We start from the raw sequence: 17,783 nt of genomic DNA, 5'->3' as shown, positions 1-17,783 counted from the left end.
GACCTAGAGAGCACAGCAAGCAGTCAGCCTGGGGGTCAACGTGCTATGTACATCACTGAGGAGGGAATCTCGTCTTTACTAGAAAAACTTTTCTCGGACAGACTTGAATCCGCCCTAATTCAGATTGCCACTGATATCACTGAGACTCTGAAGGATTGTGTTAAGGACCTACTGGCGAAATGCGAGCGCATTAATGACTTTTTAAATACACAGGCCGTTTCTTCATCCATACAAATGTCGTCATGTTCGACAGTTGCACAGGTTTCTGATCCCAAGGTTGGCGGCCCGCCAACTAATACGGCTAACACGGCTACAAATTTGGTCATTGATAACCCTGTGCAAAATAAAGGGAAAGTCGATAAGGGTATATCTACGCCTATTTTGGAAGCTGTACCAAGTTTAACTCCAATAGTAAGGCCTAGAGGTTCACAGGGTGGACGGGCGGGAACGGTACCTCCTGTTAATTTACCACCGGCTGCAACACCATTTGTAGCAATACTGGTAAATGTGCCCAAACTTGCTGACGGGGAGGTAGAACATCACGAAACCCTTCTTATGCATATTAAAAAATGGTGCAATGCGAACTGCACGGGCGAAAGTAACATTGCAGATAATATTCTGACGGGTAGAAGGGTCAACTGGGTGGGCAAAACTAAGAAATGTGTAGCAGGAGACTGTGTAATAGTTAACTTTAAATCTCGCAATGTCTCTAGCTGCCTCTTCTGGGATGGTTCCCCACTGGACCCAGTAGGTAAGGGCGTTCGCGCTATGCCTCTGGGGTTTTTCTATCCCCCAGTACATAGGTTAGGTGGCGGTGAGAAAACTAGGTCACATCATATTTATAATGCATGGGCTGAAGATAGACTAATTTCGCCTCTACAAGTTAACCAATGGGTGACAAAGCAACCCAGGGTTGGTGGTACAGTTAATATTTTAAGGAACACACCTACCGACGATTTAATCCTGTCGAATAGATTTTCGGCACTAGCAAATCAGATAGATATTGACTGACTAGAGCATGATCACACAATCAAGAATGCCCTTAGTTGCGATAATGCTTTTATTGTCCCATCATGTATCATATCAACCACAGCCGATAATGGCCCAATAGATCTGGGCAGGGGGAATGTCAGGCTATTATCCTGGAACATTGCGGGCTTACGCGCAAAGCAGGAAGACCCGATTTGGCTAAAAAAGCTAAAAGAACATGATATAGTGGCCTTACAGGAAACTTGGGCAAGAGAAAATGTTTTCTGGTTGGATGGCTATAAATCTTTCTTTGTTAAAGCTCAGAGTTCCTCGGCGGGAAGGGACAAAGGGGGCCTGCTGTTTCTAGTCTCAGTTAACATAGCAGGCAGCGTTAAGGAAATTCCCAGCTCCTCATATTATTTTCAGTTGCTGGAAATCCACTAAGCAGATAACAATAAGATAGTTTTAATAAACTGCTACAATTCTATGCAGGGGGGTCCCCCAAATTTTGTTCTAGAAGGTCTATCTTATTTTTTAACTAATTATATGTGAAAACAAACCACTTTTTTTCAACTCATACTGTTATGTTATGTTAAAGTGCATTTTTATAGCGCTCGGCTACTCTAAAAGAGTGTCCCGGCGCTTTCCACAGGCAGCTACAGTGTATAATCAACATAACAAGAAAAAAACAGAACCCAAAAGAGACAGAAAAAAAAAACCCACCTAAACAGAATGATTAAAAAGCCAAGTCTTCAAGTTCTTCCTGAATTGAAGCAAATTGGGAGTGCTACGAAGTGCCAGTGGAAGCGAGTTCCACAGCTGGGAGGCCTTGAACATTAAAACCTTACTCATGGGAGGTTTTAATGTTCATTTGTGTGGGCTACATTGCCAGATTGAGGACGATACCGGTCCTGATCATACGACCCTGCCACATTTCGAGCACAGCCCAAAGGGTTCAGCAATGGAAGATTTGTTATCATCTAATGATTTATATGAACCAGGGTTTTCTGAATTAAATGACCGTGTGGTCACATATAATGCGAGGGGAAGTGAATCGATTATTGATTATATTTTTATGTCCCCGGGTCTTCTCCGCTATGTATTGTTTTATAATGCCATAGTAAGTGGGTTCAGTGATCATAACCCGGTGTCGCTAGTTATGGACGGCTCACTTGGTCTAAGCAAAGGGGCCTTGATGGCCACCTCTGTGAAGGATGTAAAGAGTAAAGACCAGGGAAGGCGTCTAAAATGGTGTAAAGTTTGTCCTGAGGACTTTCTAGATCTAATTGAACAAAAAATGGCGGTGGAACTTGAGACATGTAGGGATCTAGACATGGGGGGGAAAAGAGGTAGTTACCGCCTTTGAGGCTATCTGTGCTAGAGTGGAAGAAGAGCTCACAGTTAGACCAAAGAGGGGTCCTGCCCCAGCTTATGGTTGGTTTGATCATACATGCTCCAAAGCACACTCCGCTCTGTTGAAAGCGCTTAAACATTCTCCCAGAGACAAGTCACTGGTAGCACAACTGAGGAAGAAATATGCTGAGGCTGTAAAGACTCGGAAAAAGGTTATTAAAGAAGAAGCCTGGGATTCTTTAATGGATTCTACCACCCTCAAACAAAGTTCTAAATTCTGGTCTATAATTAATAATCCTCTATTTGCCCAATCAAGAAATACAGATCTTGAAGTAAATATTCCAGAAGCAGAGTGGCTTAAACATTTCTCTAAAATATATGGGCGGAAGCCGGGGGCATCTTTGCTTTACCTGATGTGAACTGCCATAATTGAATTGAATACTTAGACGCATGACTGACTAATATTCATGTGTTTTAAAATTTTTACATATTTTACTCGGAGCACTTTTAAATTATCTACACCTCGGCGCGAGAGTTGCTTCGCACCGAGGCCGCATAAATCAGCTGGCCACCTCACCGCGACTCGATACAGACGCTGGGACCTCACCCGACTCTCCTCAGCTGCCATCTTGCGGAGGTAGGGTTAGCGGTCAAGCTGGTCGAACCCTCCCATCTTTCCCGCCCATTCATGGATTAAAGGATCAGCACACCCCGTCCGCGCAGTGGGCGGGCGCAGCGGTCGCGCCAAAGGCGAGCCCGTCTGCGCCCGTCCGCGCCGGTCCCGGGCCGAGGGCCCAGACCCCTGGTCCGACTTCAATAAATCAACAGTTGGTTTACACAAAAACAGCCTTGATTAGCTCCAGACCACCCACAAATCTGGCTTGCACCTTATTAGACTTAGCCAACAATGCTAAGACATCAGACTATAGTCGCTCGCATTGTCAGTTCACAACATCAAATAATCGGGATAGACCCCGTATCAAAACACAGATCAATTCAATGGTAAATCTAGCCCTAGTTAACGCAAGGTCTCTATGCAAACATAGCCATGAAATTGCTGATCTGATAACTGATTTTAATTTAGATATTCTCTTCATAACAGAGACATGGACAGATGACTCGTCCGAACCAGATCTGGTCATAGCAACACCGGCTGATTATAAATCATACAGACAGGATAGACCCAAAAAAAGGGGAGGCGGGCTAGCCATTATAGCCAGAGACAAATTTGAGGTTATAACCTCACATATCCCAGATACCTCCTGCGAAGCCCTTCGATATAACATAAAACTCACTCCACTTTACAATTTTAAGGGGCTACTTTTATATAGACCCCCAGGAGCTAAGTCTGCCTTTCTGGCCAACTTAAGTTCAATATTAGAAACCCTCACACTAGAGAGTCCTATAACAGTGCTGGGCGATTTGAACTTTCATCTAGATGCCAAAAACGACAAAGACTCTCTAACCCTTATCTCTGATATGGAGACCATAGGGCTCTCACAATTGGTCACCTTACCCACGCACCAGGCTGGACATATTTTAGATGCAATCTTCTCCAATGCCCAAGGTCTACAGATTTCGAATATCCTACCAATGACATGGACAGATCATTACGTAGTATTTTGTACCATGACGATAAATAACCCAGCGAACAAGGCAATTATCACGGCTCATCAAGGCCCCTTTAAAGCCTGGCATAATATTAAACAGCCTGAATTAATGAAACAGCTCGATACTACCCGCCCGAGGATACCTGCTGATTCAGCTATGGCAACACAGCTGTTCCAAGACTGGCTGAGCCAGGCTACAAACCTCCTTGTCCCAACAAAGACAATCTCAAAGAATAGATCTACTCCTACCGCACCATGGTATACAGATGAACTAAAAACACAAAAACAACAAAATAGACACTATGAAAGGCAATGGAGGAAGAACTATGATCAGACATGTAGGACTCGCTATAAGGAATCTCTAGCCGTTTATAAAACCATGATTATAGCTGCAAAAAAATCTTTCTACTCAGACCAAATAGAGCAAGCAAAAAATTCCAGTCGTAAGCTTTATGAAATTACTAAATCTCTCTCAGGCCACATCCTGGACCTAATACCACCATCATCTCAAACCTTATGTGATGCGCTGGCAAATTTCTTTTTTACAAAAGTAGATGACATTTACCAGGCTTTTTCCCTTAAATCTACTAATACTCAACCTACCCAGGCAGTACCTTCCACCTTGATGAAACCACAAGTTCCAATTTTCCCCAGTTTTAAATCAATAACGGAAGACCAAATTTTGAGTATTGTCTCTACTATTAAATCGGGATCCACACTAGATCCTTGCCCATTCTCGGTCCTCCCCCCAGTGATGGACTCAATAATACCGGTCCTGACACAGGTATGTAACTCCAGTGAAGTAGTGTGGCTCACTGGTTAGAGGCGGCAGACCCGAGAGCAGAGGACGGCCCGGGACCAGGGTTCGATTCCCGGCGCGGCAGGTTTCTGGACCAGGGTCAGCGGACTCGATAATTCTCTCGCCTCGGTGCCCACTCTGATCAGCGATCACACTCGGCAACTCTGGGCATTAGCTTGCCTCATCTTCACTAACGGCCCCACCAGACCGCCGGGGATGCCTGGTCTCACCCTGGAGATATCCATTAAGGGACCATCTCTCAGGGAAGCCAGGAAGGGTTTCGCAGTGGTCGAAGCGCCTTGGGACCCTACGGGTAAGTAGTGCGCTATATAAATGCCAATACATTTACATTTACATCCTGTGTTCAGGAATTTACATCCAGTCTTTAAAAACTACGCTGCTCAACCCTCTCTTAAAAAAACCAGGAGCGGACAAGAGAGAATTAAAAAACTATCGGCCAATCGCCAGCCTGCCTTTCTTGGCCAAGGTGGTGGAAAAGGCCATGAATATTCAATTATCAGAGCATATTGAGAGGCATAGATTACTGGACGACACCCAGTTCGGATTCCGGAAACACCATGGAACCGAAACTGCCTTAATCAAAGCGGCTGATGATGTGCGCCGAATCAGAGACCTTGGTGGGACCGCAGTACTGGTACTGCTAGACCTCTCGGCAGCTTTCGACACGGTCGACCATAAGATCTTGGTCGATCGTGTCGAGAAGATGGGAGTTTGCCATACAGCCAAGGACCTTCTGGCATCGTTCCTCTCTGAGCGAACTCAGGCCGTCACTCTAGGATCCTACCAATCTGCTAAGCTGACGCTGCCGTGTGGGGTACCTCAAGGCTCATCCCTGAGTCTGACACTATTTATTATCTACGTGTCGGACCTTGCTAATGTCATCAAAGCACATGGGATGGGCCTTACCTCATACGCTGACGACACGCAATTGGTCTTGGCCATAAGGGGAGACGGACTAGAAGTGGCCCAACGCTTTCAGAGGGGAATGATGGAGATAGGAGACTGGATGGCAACTAATTGCCTGAAACTTAATTCAGAAAAAACTGAAGTAGTGATATTCGGCCCTCTCTCGCCAGACTGGTCAGCCCAATGGTGGCCAGCTACTTTTGGAGTTGTCCCCAAACCAGTCCACAAGGTAAGAAATTTGGGCGTCATCTTTAATGATAGCCTCAATTTTATGGACCATGCAAACAAAGTGGCGTCCACAGCCCACTATAAACTTCGCATGATAAAAAAAATCAGTCCCTACCTTCCAGTGGCGGCTATTAAAACTCTAGTTAGTTCCCTGGTTCTATCGTCACTGGACTACTGTAATGGTCTATTTCTGAACACACAAACCAGAGTCTTGAGAAAATTACAGTCAGTGCAAAATGCCGCGGCTCGCCTGGTTTTTGGAATTCCTAAATATGTGTCCATTTCAGATGCCATCTCACAACTCCACTGGCTGACGATCCAGAACAGGATCAAATTTAAGTCACTATGTATTGTTTATAAAACATTTAACCGACAGGGCCCACACTATCTGAGTGAGCAACTGATGCCATATCAGCCCTCCCGTCAACTCAGGTCTTCCAATGACAACCTCCTAGTGATTCCACGTGTAAAAACAGTATCTTGGGGTGACCGTCGATTTACGGTCGCTGCACCAAAACTGTGGAACACTGTCCCGTTGGACATTAGAACCTGTCCAACGTTGCTCCAATTTCGCAAGACACTCAAAACGTGGCTTTTCACTCAATAACTTCACATATGGGTAAATCTAGAGAACTTTAAACACCATTAGAATTTTGCAAACAAACTAGCGCCGAGACGCCTGCGGGTATTTGTCGCGCTTTACAAATAGCAATAAATAAATAAATAAATAAAGTAATGAAATTGCTGAGACATTTTTTATGCCTTGTCATTCAACTTCGCTACCCAAACTAAAATTTAGTATAACTGAAGTGGAGGTTGCGATAAAAGGTTCCGCTGAGAATAAAGCCCCCGGTCCAGATGGGGTCCCTTTGGATCTTTATAAATTAAACTCAGAGATGTGGGCAATGATACTAGCCAATGTTTTTAACTGTGTACTTGTAGGGGGTTTTCCCAAAACCTGGCAATGCTCAATCATAGTCCCTATTTTTAAAAAAGGGCAAAGAGGTGACCCCAAATGCTACCGCCCTATATCCTTGTTGGATTCTTCTATGAAGGTCCTGGGTAAAGTATTGCTTGCGAGAATTAATAAGTGGACTTTGGAAAATGATATTTTATCAGATGCCCAGTACGGGTTCCGTTCAGGAAGAGGTACAGAGGACCAATGTTTAAATCTACATTTGATAATTTCAAAATATACAACGGCAACAAAGGGGTCAATGTTTGTTGCGTTTATGGACCTGTCCACGGCCTTTGATTTAGTTAACAGAGCTCGGCTGTGGTCCATGTTGTTAAAATTGGGACTTGATCCTCCTCTTGTCCACTTTCTGGCTGAACTTCACAAAGACTTAAAGGCATCTATTAGAATGGACCAAGAAGGAAATCGCACAGCTTGGTTTAAATCGAGCAGGGGAGTACGGCAAGGTTGCATCCTTGCCCCCATGCTGTTCACATTATACATAAATTCACTAGAGAAAAATCTTTTAACTGCTACTTTGGATACACCGCGTGCAGGGGATACTCGCATCCCTGTTCTCCTGTACGCGGATGACGTTGCTTTAATAGCTCAGACACATTTAGGTCTGCAGAGACTTTTAAATGCATTTAGTGAATTTATGTCCTCACTTGACTTAGTGGTAAATAATTCTAAATCCCATGTTATGGCATTCGGGGCTGTCAAAAACAACACCAAATCTTTCTATTGTAATGGTGAAGTAATCACTAATGTCAAAGTTTTTACTTACCTTGGTGTAATTTTTGATACTAAGGGTAGCTGGATCCCTCAAATTACAGCCAAAACCAAAGCGGTGAGGAGCTCGGTAAATGCAATTTTAAGTTTTTCAAGGAGACTTGGAGGGAAGCCGAGCGGTGCATTATTAAGCTTGTACAGGGCAAAAACTCTGGCAATAGCCAGGTATGGAGCAGGTCTGTGGGGCTATGTGAATAGTAAAACCATTCAAAGGGAGGAGAATAAGTTCCTCCGGTCTATACTAGGGCTCCCCCAGTCGACAGCCACATTCTCAGTTCATCAGGAGCTTGGTTTAGGGTACATTACCGATATCCTTTCTATGGCACCTATTCTTCTATGGATTAGGATTTGGACCAATAACAACCTAGGTTTAAATCATAAAATACTGATGGACTGTTTAAAACTGGACAAATTCAAAGATATTGTTTGGCTGTCATATATTTATAAGTGTTCTTTGGAACTTGGTCGTCCCGAGATATTTTCCTCCCCTCTGGGTTTGAAAAAAGCTGATCTAGATTGGGTCAAGCTTAACTTTTTTAAACTGAAGAGCTTGGAGAGAGAGGAATATCAACTTACAAAACCCACGGTCAGAGCCCATTTTTTGACGATTACTTGTCTAGCTATTCAACCGTATCTTGCCATAGTAAACATCCCTTTTCACAGGTGGCTTCTGGTTAAATTTCGGTTTAATCAGATTTATACGGTTCTTTGTGATAGCCATAGTTGGTATAAGCTTGAGGATGCACCTGTGTGTAATTGTGACAATTTTTCACTGCAAGATAATATGCACCTAATGCTGTTCTTCCATTTTTACAATACCCCAAGACAGAAGTATTTGGTGCCTTTATTGAAGGGCAAAGCTTTTCTACAGGCAAAACCAGCTCTCCTGTATTTACAAATGCTAGAATCACCTTTGGTTATGTTTGGCGTGGCTAATTACCTTGTTGCTGCTGTCAGGATTAGGAGGAGGAGATTGCAAATGTAATATAGGGGTCTGTGTTGGAGGATGAAATGTTTTCTTTGTATCTGTAAAATTTTAGCTAATAATTATTTTTCTAGCTGTTTTTAGGTTTCGACTTTTGGCGAGGGGCGAAGCCCCTCCCATTCGAAATCTTTTGTTTTTAGTAGTGAGGTTAGGACAGCCTCTGTTTCCAATTGGCTAGCTCCATAAATGGAGGCTAGCCATTGGGAGGCAGAGGGTGTCAATCGCGCTTTCTCACGAAAACGCGATTCGGGGGCGTTTCTGGTGCTTTTTTTAAGCCCCGCCCCTTTGTCCCGGGCCGCGCTGCGATTGGCTGCCGGCCCGGGACACCCCCGTGACGTCATTCCCGGGCCGCGCTGTGATTGGCTGCCGGCCCGGGACACCCCCGTGACGTCAGCCAATCACAGCGCGGCCCGGGCCGGGACCTGACTTGTTTTTTCTGCGAGTATGAATTACTTTTTGATTTATCCCAGACTTACTTATTGAAGAAACATGACCTGACGTACATGCTTGGGAGAAGAGATGCGCCCTAATGTTGAAGTTATTGACTGTGGAGCAGCCTGTGTTCTACTGCTAGCTCTGACCGACTTTATTGTTCGACCACGCACACACCACTTTATCTCCCAGTGCCCCAGTCCCATCTCCTGTCAAAACCAAGCGTGCCTAGATGAAGGATAATCCCTGTATTAGGAGCTAAATGGTCAATGCAGGCCCTGAGCAACAGACACCCGGTGTCACAGCTGTTGTTGTCATATTTGTTCTGTGGTCAAATCCGGCGCTTCGTCAGCAAGTTCGCTCCGCATTAGACACGCGGCACGCCCCACCTCACACTAAGCCTGTCTGAGCAGTGTACCGTTCATTAAATCTTCTTTTATTCCTATACATACAAAGGGCCGGCCCACCTACGCACATCTGCCCGCACGGGAATCCAATCTCCAGCCGTTGTACAACGTCGTTCGTCTGGAGATTCGATTCTAGAACTGGAACCCGACACGTCATCACGTGACCACGAGACAAACACTTGTGCATAGTGCTACGTGTGCACGCGCTACGTGTGCGTCGCGCTCGCGCTACTTTTGCTTCAGCTGCAAACAAGCAGGCGTCTCATGCTGACAAACAGACCATTTATGCCTCGTTCCTCCTCGTCTGGTGCCCCATGAAAGGTGGAAATTGCATTTTTTTTATGTGTTCCGTTTTCACGTTCCTATGGATTTTGTACTTGTTTGCGCTGTTGTTACTGAAGAAACCCCTGCACTTTGGCATGTCCTTTGTTCAAAGTGAGTATCGAGTAATTTTAGATTCCTAATGTATACTTTCTCTAGTCCTTCTACGTTTCTGGCGGATTTTAATGGTACTTTTATAATTTTCTGTTAAACACAGTTTGTTTTTGTCATAGAAATACTTAACGACATTTCGATAGAGAGGGTTGTGCAGGCTAAGGCCGAGACCGGATGCAGTGTCCTATCACTGTCTGGTATGGTGGTCGAGGAGTGATGGCACCTTCTGAGAACAGGTTCCTGGAGTGATGTCAGAGTCCTATGTCTGCTCTGAGCCTGATATATGATTTTTGGTGTGATGTTAAAGTCTAACTACAGGTTCATGGACTGATGTCAAAGTCCTATATCTGCTCTGAGTCTGCTATATGATTTTTGGTGTGATGTTGCAGTCTAACTACAGGTTCATGGACTGATGTCAAAGTCCTATATCTGCTCTGAGTCTGATATATGGTATTTGGTGTGATGTTGCAGTCTTAACTACAGGTTCATGGAGTCATGTCAAAGTCCTATGTCTGCTCTGAGCCTGATATATGATTTTTGGTGTGATGTTAAAGTCTAACTACAGGTTCATGGACTGATGTCAAAGTCCTATATCTGCTCTGAGTCTGATATATGATTTTTGGTGTGATGTTGCAGTCTAACTACAGGTTCATGGAGTGATGTCAAAGTCCTTTGTCTTGCCTGAGCCTGATATATGGTATTTGGTGTGATGTTGCAGTCTTAACTACAGGTTCATGGAGTGATGTCAAAGTCCTATGTCTGCTCTGAGCCGGATATATGATTTTTGGTGTGATGTTGCAGTCTTAACTACAGGTTCATGAAGTGATGTCCAAGTCCTATGTCTGCTCTGAGCCTGATATATGGTTTTTGGTGTGATGTTACAGTCTCACTACAGGTTCATGGAGTGATGTCAAAGTTCTATGTCTGCTCTGAGCCTGATATATGGTTTTTGGTGTGATGTTACAGTCTCACTACAGGTTCATGGAGTGATGTCAAAGTCCTATGTCTGCTCTGAGCCTGATATATGATTTTTGGTGTGATGTTGCAGTCTAACTACAGGTTCATGGATTGATGTCAAAGTCCTTTGTCTTGCCTGAGCCTGATATATGATTTTTGGTGCGATGTTGCAGTCTCACTACAGGTTCATGGAGTGATGTCAAAGTCCTATGTCTGCTCTGAGCCTGATAAATGTTTTTTGGTGTGATGTTGCAGTCTAACTACAGGTTCATGGAGTGATGTCAAAGTCCTATGTCTGCTCCGAGTCTGATATATGGTTTTTGGTGTGATGTTACAGTCTAACTACGGGTTCCTGTGGTGATGCCAGAGACTGATATCCGGCTTGTGTCTGATATCTGGCTTCTAGAGTGATGTCAGAGTCTTATATCTGGTTTATTTAGTTACTTTGCTGTCTAACTGCAGGTTCTGGGGATAATGTCATAGTTTGATATCTGGTTTCTAGAGTAAAATTACAGTTTAACTACAGGTTCTCTGAGTGATGTCAAAGTATGATATGTGATTTCTGAAGTGATGTTCCAGTGTAACTACAGACTCCTGGAATCTGGTTTCAGTTTAGTGTCTGGTATCTGGAGTGATGTTACAGCCTAACTTCAGATTCCTGGAATGATGTCAGAGTCTGATGTCTGGTTCCTGCGGTGAAGCCAGAGGCTGATATCTGGCTTGATTCTGATATCTATTTTTCTGGAGTGATGTCGGACTCTGATATCTGGTTTCTTTAGTTATGTTGCAGTCTAACTGCAGGTTCTGTGGTGATGTCAGAGTCTGATATATGGTTTCTGGAGTGATGGTCCAGTCCAACTACAGACTCCTGGAATATGGTTGGTTTAGTGTCTGGTTTCTGAAGTGATGCTACAGTCTTGCTACAGGTTCCTGGCGTGATGTCAAAGTCTGATATCTGCTTTCTGATATGATGTTAGTATCTGATATCTGCTTTATGGAGTAACCCCAGAGTCTGATATATGGCTTGAGTCTGATCTCTATTTTTCTAGAGTGATATCAAAGTCTGATATCTGGTTCATGAGGCCACTCCAGAGGCTGATATCTGGATTGAGTCTGAGATCTATTTTTCTGTAGTGATGTCAAAGTCTAATATACGGTTTCTTTAGTAATTTTACAGTCTAACTGCAGGGTCTGTGGATAATGTCATAGTTTGATATCTGCTTTCTGAAGTAACATCACAGCCTACTTACAAGTTATCTGAGTGATGTCAAACTATGACATGTGGTTTCTGGAGTGATGTTACAATCTAGCTTCCGGGTCCTGGACTGACATCAAAGTCTGATATCTGGTTTCTGGAGTGCTGTCAGAGACTGACATCTGGTTTCCATAGTGATGTTACAGTCTGACAACAGGCGTTATGAGGTGTTAGGGGCTTAGAATGAATTTGCTATATGACCTCAATTGTTTTTTTGCTTGACTATGTGTCACAGTCTTATGTCTCATTCCTGGAATCAACTACTTGACTCGGACCAAATGACGTCAAGGTCTGCGGCTGTCTTTCCGCTGTGATGCCTAGTAATGTCATATTATGATAACAGGTTTCTGCAGTGTAGACTAGAGTATTAAATAGCAAACACAAGGAGATGAATTGCAGAAACTTTTCGGACACTTGCCCCAAGTCACAGATCGTGGTTGAATCAATCATCGTTCTTTAGTTCACTTTGCCACCTCAGTTCAGACTCAGCTATAAGCAAATCAGTCTTGACCCCGTGCCTCATGGGAACAGTCCAGCCCAAATTGCCAATCCAGGTCTTTCCTGAACCGGACACAAGCATCCTGGGGCTGCTTTCGGGTAATACCCCTAATCTGCAAGGCTAGCTTGAATCCAGTGCCAAAGTGAGCAAGGGACCTACTTCGGGTATACCCTGCCAACAAGTGTGTGGAGTATTAAGATATCCAGGTTTATCGACCTGGAAGCCCCTTGGTTGGATGAATGCTGAGTAGTTTACTTTGTGCCCCTGTTTCGTTGGCAACATCGTTAAGAGGATGTTATTTCCACACATGCTTAACTAAATAAGCTAGTTCCCCATGTTGGCTGTTACTTAAGTGAGTAGTTTCCCTTAATTTCCAATAATCTGGATACGTTAAAACATCTGCAGTAATAATGCACACAATGTTGGCGAATGCGGGCCCTGCAGCCAGAGAGATTAAGCTATTGGCATTGTAAATGACAATGCCATTTATTGATCTGCTTTCAAAACCAACACATAAATACAAAATTTGTCATTTACAATGCCAATAGCTCAAACTTTTCCAAAGGCGAAACCGTTGCATTGTAAATGCTTGTTTAAACTGTGTATATATATTGCTATATGACATTTTTTATGAAATTGAATTGTCATTTTTAATTGATTGTAGCATGCTTTTATGATTTTTAACTAAATCGAATAAAGTGGTTTTTGACTTGACTTGGTCATATCGCAGGTTTGTGAAACACAAGATTTTTATGTTTAAAGCTACGCTCTTAATGAACTAGGCCGCTAATCGTCACATGTGACTCACATACAACGTTTTCATCCCACGGAACACAGTGTGATGCTTCCTTTACCCCAGGCTGCTTCTCTGACTGAGCACACAAAAAGTGCGGGCACGGCTTAAAGTGCCCCTCTGTCGAAAACTGTGGAAAGTATGAGTTCACTGAAGCGGTCCCGGATCCGACTCATTGACAGTTGCCGGATCCAGTTGGATTACCCTCATTTCTAGCGGTCGCTATACACATTTTCGGGGCAGTTCATATAGAACTCGACCCGAAGGTATTGGAGAGATTTATGAGTACTAGTTACTTACATTACACAAAGATACATTAATTAGCCCGAGTCTAGAACCCGGTTCCCCAGCTTCAAAGTTGGCAGCTCTGGCCATACGCAGTTGTAATTAAATATTGGTAAGGAGGGGGCTATATCAAATACCAACTCGATGTAGGAGGTTTAAAGTGGCTGTAGATTCTAAATGACCTAAGCATAGAATACCACAGGCTGGCTGTAAAAAAATAAAAAATCCTAATGTGCGAGATGACGGAAAACAAAACCGCCCACCCGAAACCCCTTTAGTGAGAAGCCGGCCTAGTTACGTCGCGCATGCTCAGAACCACTGGGAAACGTTTTTGGAAACAGGAAAACCGCGTCCAGCAGAATAACAGTAACGTCACTTACCTCCGCGCTCGCGTTTACGTCTTCCAAGGATTGTCATGGGCTTTGCAGCATTCTTTACGGCAACAGCCGTCCCCCTAACTTTATGGCCTTGTATGAGTTTATGCTTCCGCCTCTCAAAGAGCTGGGATCCACAGGGCTCCGGTGAAGAGAGGGCGCTGCGACGAGGCACAACACAAACACGTTAATCATAAAAAAGATATCGAAGCCGTAAAGCAGGTTGTCCTTCGTGCTGTGATTGGTCCGCTGCGGTGTCAGTCAATCCCTGGTCCTGCCGCTTTGGTGCTTTAGGCGTTCGATGCTGTGTTGTCTGGCCCGGAGTAGGCTGCTGGTCCGAGCGTTTCTAGTGCTCCAGGAGACCCGGCTTCACAATACAGGTTGGTCGTTAGGTGAAGATGTGGATATGAAAGTGATAGTTCTAAGAAATGTTGAACTTTTGAAGGAGACCGCCATGGAACCGCAATCTACAGAGTCGCTAATGTAAAGGGGGCTTAACACTAACAGAGCCATGCATGTTGACCACTTGACTCCATGTCGTTGGGGACACAGTTTCTAGTCCTGGCCTCCCGTGAGGTGAATGAGGCTAGCTCAGCAGAGGGGAAAGTCATGTGATACTCTAAATAAGGATAAAGAAAAGTGGAAACCTACTTAAAAGACGGCTTTAAGTGGAGGAGTCCATAAAAGGGTAATGGCCTATTTCATTAAGGGCGTGGCTTAAACATATGAACCAGATGTCTGTGACTCTCGCTGTTTTCATCCTTCAATGTAGAGCTCTCAATCATGGCCATTATAAATATTTGGAGACGACTCAATTCAGAGTATGCACTATATAAGAATAATATATTAAGACCAAAAAAATACAGAAACACATCCTGTAAACAGCTAACGCTCTTGAGAAGGCAAAAATAAGTAAAATGTATGACATATAAGCAGAAACTGAATCATTGGCATGGTTTACCCCCCCCCCCCCTTCTTTTTACCCTTCCCCTTTTTAGGTCGAAGCCTGCGTTGCAGCGCAGCTGCTGCAGGCAAAGAGATGTTGTGAGCAGGGGATTTCAGTATGGCGTGAAGCCACGCCCCTTTTCCATTGGCAGGCCTCTCGAAACTGAGGCCTGCCATTGGAAAAAGCTCCTGTTTAGCAGATTTGTCTGCTCTGGATCCCTTGCACTGGTCTTTCTACTCAAACCTTGCTAAACGGGCCGTCAGCACTGGTGTTTCTCGTTATGCTTTACTTGAAGGTCCGGGGCGTAACACCCGCCCCAGCGGCGCACACCACTTCAGGGGCCTCCGACCTTCAGGGAACCTATTCAGAGCAAGGTGAAAGAATGTTTGAGAGATACAGGAACTCTGAGCCCCTTGATTTCGTTCTGCAGCGAGGTCTCATGATTTTGCATTATGACACTGGGCAAGGCGGCCCTGCCCAGTCTGCACTGGTGGAAGGGGCGACGACGCTGACCAGCCCGCACTGCTCTCTGCTCACACCTTGCTGGTAGGGCATCCTCGCCCTGTTCCAGCCAGGGCCTGTCCATGCGGCTGCTGACAGGTTGCTGACTCCGCTGCTCGGTGCTGCTGTGAGGTATCCGGCAGGCGTGTCTGCAGTGAAAGTGGGTGCCGTGTATCACACGCCGGGACCTGTCTTGCCCAGAGGTGGCACGTGGCGCAGGAATGCTCACCTGATGACAGGCTCCTGGCACTGGGCCTGTCCAGACCCATTTTCTGCTGGTCGATGTGAACGGCAGCTCTCGGTATCGGCCCGGCCCTCCTCGGCGTGTCTGAGTCTGCCTTGTCCGGTATGTTGCGGAGCCGGATAGAGGGAATTGCACCAGGACTTAGTCTCAGAGCTGTGCGTTAACGTAGGTGTTTCTATAGCTCGGATGTAGAATGTATGGACGCGGTACAGATGAGCATTCCTAGGCCTGGCTGCCAGTCCTTCCCTCGTTGCTGCTTGGCTGGCACGCACCATCCCCACCTGGCCCTCTGCCTCTATCTACCCCCCAGGGAGCTCTTCCCATGTGTGGTTGGGTTCCCTGGTTGGTCCTTATCGGTGTAGGCATCCACCGTGCAGCAGTGGTGCTGGAATAATTCAAGAGCGGGGTGCTGCATCACTAAAGTCTCTGCGATTGTGAAAAATCAAAGCATCGTACCAAAAACAAGTGTAGCAAATGTACCGCGCCGATTCAGCAGGAGAGCGGTAAAGGTGTGGTGTGTAGCTGCTGGTGCATTCTAGAACACTGTTGTGGTTGCACACCGTCACTTACAGACAGCACATTTTTCATTGGAATGGATATTCCATCTGCATAGACATGCCGTTTTAGTAGTATACTACAGAGCACCGAAAAGATAATCAGCGGATATTTGTCATGTGCGTCAATCACCAAGTAAATGGCCCTGATTTATTTTAATCCTATTAAAATATGTTTTCATCACACTTCAGAAATTCAAAAAAGTGTGCTTCGTTTGCGCTATCCTAATTGCTGAGCTATTTTGAATTCTATGTTTAGTCTCTTTACATTATTTAAACGTTGTTGTGTGTTTTGAAGGGAAAAAAGCTGAAGGATATCAGTTTTTTAAGTTGTGGTACCATAACAAGATTGTCCTCCTATGTCACTTTTTTACAAAATCCTCTTTAAGTCCGAGAATTATAAGTAAATACAAGTTTCTTAATAAGCAGAAGTTTGTCAGAAGTCATAGCATGACATTTGACCTTTGTTTTTAATCGCACAGCAAATGTGACCAGAGAAACAGAAATCTTGTTCATTTGCCTCCTGGACTCCAACATGATTATTTTTGTGCTGCTGCACCACCCTTACTTCCAGTGCCCATGCTGTGCAGTGGTCCTGCCAAAGGATGGTGGTTCTCACCTGGTCTAATACCTGTCCCTACGCTTCTGCCTGGCCTATGGCAGGTCAGGTGTGGAGGAATGCCCCACAGAATAGGGGTGTGCTGGGCTAATGTACCCCCCCATGGATTCACCTGGCCTAGTATCTCTCCCAGTTTATGAATACTCATCTGCAGCAGTACAGACACGCGCAGCTCGCCCACGAGGTCATAGACGGACATTAGTATAGCGCCACTGCCCCTGTTTCAGGTGCCGAGGGCATGGGTCTCATCAGCAATCCCTTCTTTTCTGTTGACCAATCGCTGGCGATGCCGTAGAACTGGCCAGGTTGCTTTCTTGGCTTTCCTCTGTCTATGGCTGGCTGTGCTGCCTGTATCCAGGTAGAGGTCTGTACCCCATACATGACCTGGTTTGTGGCTGTTTTGCTGTGGCCAGCAGCGGTCTTCTGTTTGTCTGCACTCTGGCTAGCAGTGGCTTCGAGCGATTTCTGTTTCCCTGCGATGTGGGTACCGGGGGTCCGTGCCTGCTCCTGCCGCCCACACTAGTATGTGCTGTGCTCTCTGTCCACTGGCTAGTGACATCCTCAGCCGTTATTTCTCGACTGTACTGTCATCCATACTAAACTCTGCATGGTAAGGGTAGCAGGAGTGGTTGCTGTGGTCGCAGTTGAGACTTGTTGTAGAGTCGCTCCCCGAAATATGTAGTGCCATTATCCATTTCCGTATGATGAACATTAAACCACTATAGTGCAATATTTTTCTACTTTGCATCAGCTTTTGCTGTCAGTTTTTTTCTAGTACCAATTCAGCAACAACGCAGCACAACTTCAGCATCACTGCAGCACAACTTCAACAACAGCACACCATCAGCACAGCACCAAATCAGC

At 45.0% G+C, this 17,783-nt stretch overlaps 2 protein-coding genes across 6 annotated transcripts in view; one reads left to right on the top strand and one right to left on the bottom strand.

Moving 5' to 3' along the window:
- The window catches only part of LOC147689911 (protein-L-isoaspartate(D-aspartate) O-methyltransferase-like), a 160,387-nt gene extending 146,093 nt beyond the window's left edge, over window positions 1-14,294 (bottom strand). Inside the window, exon 1 of one of the 3 annotated variants that reach the window (XM_086937415.1) lies at window positions 14,062-14,294. Coding sequence is in view for 2 of the 3 variants with exons in the window: in XM_086937412.1 (XP_086793538.1) it covers window positions 14,062-14,098 (37 nt within the window). In the remaining variant the exon portion in view is untranslated. The remainder of the gene's footprint in view (window positions 1-14,061) is intronic. The other 2 variants (XM_086937412.1, XM_086937413.1) reach the window with 2 other exon arrangements.
- CCDC32 (coiled-coil domain containing 32) overlaps window positions 14,177-17,783 on the top strand; it is a 223,147-nt gene continuing 219,540 nt past the window's right edge. For 2 of the 3 annotated variants that reach the window (XM_086937417.1, XM_086937418.1), the window contains exon 1: window positions 14,312-14,435. The gene's annotated coding sequence lies outside the window, so the exon portion shown is untranslated. Of the gene's footprint in view, window positions 14,436-17,783 lie in introns of all 3 variants that reach the window. The other variant, XM_086937416.1, reaches the window with a different exon arrangement.

This window comes from Lissotriton vulgaris, chromosome 9 (assembly GCF_964263255.1).
Source record: "Lissotriton vulgaris chromosome 9, aLisVul1.2, whole genome shotgun sequence".
Classification (NCBI taxonomy): Eukaryota; Metazoa; Chordata; class Amphibia; order Caudata; family Salamandridae; genus Lissotriton; species Lissotriton vulgaris.
The sequence above is the reverse complement of the archived record's forward strand: the minus strand, read 5'-3'. Positions and strand labels throughout refer to the sequence as shown.